This window comes from Etheostoma spectabile, chromosome 10, assembly GCF_008692095.1.
Source record: "Etheostoma spectabile isolate EspeVRDwgs_2016 chromosome 10, UIUC_Espe_1.0, whole genome shotgun sequence".
NCBI lineage: Eukaryota > Metazoa > Chordata > Actinopteri > Perciformes > Percidae > Etheostoma > Etheostoma spectabile.
The window spans coordinates 30,210,207-30,212,772 of record NC_045742.1 but is presented as its reverse complement, the minus strand read 5'-3'; the positions used below and the strand labels follow the sequence as shown (position 1 = coordinate 30,212,772).

General features: G+C 38.4%; 1 protein-coding gene across 1 annotated transcript in view; it reads left to right on the top strand.

Annotated features, from left to right (window-relative positions):
• Positions 1–2,566, top strand: part of tctn1 (tectonic family member 1) — a 14,933-nt gene that overhangs the window by 6,229 nt on the left and 6,138 nt on the right. The window contains exons 8-9 of the mRNA XM_032528303.1: positions 1,038–1,172; positions 2,018–2,143. Coding sequence (XP_032384194.1) covers positions 1,038–1,172; positions 2,018–2,143 — 261 coding nt within the window. The remainder of the gene's footprint in view (positions 1–1,037; positions 1,173–2,017; positions 2,144–2,566) is intronic.

Below are 2,566 nucleotides of genomic sequence, written 5' to 3'. Positions count from 1 at the left end.
AAGGAAATTAAAGTTACCAGCATCTGATACAGCATATGAAGGAGAAAAAAATTAATTGGGGTTAAAAAAAAAACACATTATACAATATTATTACCACAACCTATGTCTAACACTATTTATCATGTACAATATTGAAATGTTAAAAAATATACATCTATATTAAAGAAAATCCTAATAGATACAGTATACGGCATAAAGTTAAAACATCAGTTTGTGAGCATCATGATGTACTTTATCTAAAGTGTGCAACACGTTTCTCTTATTTTCAAGACGCCCTCCAGTGATTAGCACCGCTACAACCCTTGGTGTGCGGTACTTTTCTATCTAATACATTGGAGATGTTTTCCCTACCACCCCCGGATTTCCATTCATTTAGTTTGGTATGAAAACTTTAAACCTGCTGAAGATACATTATGCACCACAGTGTACATCCTTTTAACACATATTAAATGATTTGGTGCTTTAATTAGCCTTTAACAACAACCTATCTGTGAGATGGGCGGCGATGGAAGTGAATGGCGGTGTGGAATGCTGGGAAAACCCAGTGACACATGTTAGCAGCTCTGTGGCACAGTAGCAGTGCTTTGAGCCAAATGCTTTATCGTGCTCACAGTAATAGAGTGCTGACATATGCTGACTTGCACTGACAATGATGGGATGGCATCAGTTGTGGAGGTTTAGTCAAAAAATATTATACACATTCAATAAAGGAAGAAAAAAAAGATTATTCATTTGGTCCTTTTGGCCTTTAATTGAAAGGACAGTTGTAGTTGTAATGTTAACAAAGTTGACAGTGAGCACAGACCCAGTGAGCGCCACCTTTCCATCGAGACCGGCCGGTACAAACAATCATGGCTCCCCAAAGAGGAGCGCTTCTGCCAGCTCTGCAAGAAAGACAAAGTTAAGATAGAGCTGCACTTTCTGTAGAACACACAAAACTTTAGCCAATCTGAACCAAATATTTTCTGTGTGTGTGTGTGTGTGTGTGTGTGTGTGTGTGTGTGTGTGTGTGTGTGTGTGTGTGTGTCGTCGCTAAGGTTGTTCCTGTGAAGGTGTCTTCAGTCGTCCTGCAGTCTGTAGACGGGACTCAAACAGAGCTGGAGGACAGCGGGGGGGAGAAGCTCCGCCCCGTCCTGCTGAAGCCAAGCCTCTGTGCTCACGTGGTGCTGCAGGTGAGTCGAAACATGACTTTATTACAATATTTTGCACATAGCTTTACATTTATATGGGCCGGCCGATATATCGGCCAACATTAGGCATTTCCAGATCTATCGATATCAGCATTTACAATGGCTGATAAAAAACATAGAAAAATAAATATTGAATACAATATATTGAATATATAATATATTCATTCATCTGAATCATTTATAATGACAAATAAATGATTCTGATGAATTAATATTAAAAAATAAAATAAAAACGGACAGTGAACCATGCATAGTTTGTCCACCAGAGGACGCTCTACAATGTCCTTCCTGTAGGCAAGACTGATTTTTTTTTTTTTGTTATGTGGTTGGGTCAAAGGACTTTAAGTTTCATATCTTAAGTTTGTATTTTTATACATTTCATTCATCAGAACTTAAAAATATTTTGATGTTCCTCTATTCTGTTGTGACAACAACACAAATTATTATCAAATTATTTTAGTGAGAACTCATAAATAACTACAATTAACTAATGTTAGGGAACTCTCCTTATGTTTTTTTACGCATTTCTGGATTATTATTTTTTTAAATATACTGCATATCGGCCGATATATCGGAATATCGGATTTTTAAATAACCAATCGGTATCGGCCTTAAAAATCCTTTATCGGTTGGGCTCTATTTATTATAATAGTAAGTGTGTAAATACGTCATGGCATATTTCATCACTTCATCTTGTTTAACAGAATAAAGACACCACAGGTCATACAGCAGACAGTTTAGCTGAATGTGTGGATATAGAATGAAAACTCTTGCAAATAAAAGAAGTCATTTTAGGCTGGACCATTTGGACATGTCTGTCTCCGTAGGTTGCCTATGTGATAAAGTACGACCCGGCTGGCGAGGTTGTGAATGCGACGGTGTCTCTGGTACTTGGATTTGTCCGCGCAGCAGCTCTGTCCCTGGAACAGGAGTTTCAGATCACATTTGCTCAGGTAGTGTCTCAACAACAAACTGACGATGTTTCACGGAGTGTAAGCCACGAAGGGTTCTGCTGTGGGGAGATGTAGCCAGTAGTCGAGCAAGTGAAAAACACTGTGGTTGGAAGAAGATGGGGTTTTTATTTATATTCCCAACTAAGGCCCTTAGGCAACAAGAACCGTTAACAAAATCAAAATTAAAGAAAAAAGAAAATACTTTAACAAAATAAAAAGTAACTGGCTTGAGAGTCATAAAGATCACAATACCAAAAACACATACACTGTTTCCTAATGTACAGGCAAGTATCCGGGTATCCGACAGACTTTCATCCTACACCCTCAGTTTTCCTCATGCTCTCCTTCAGAACAAATTCCACTGCCAGACTATACAGGCCCAAAGCCCACCCCTAAAATTGGATCATACCAACTCTACAATGC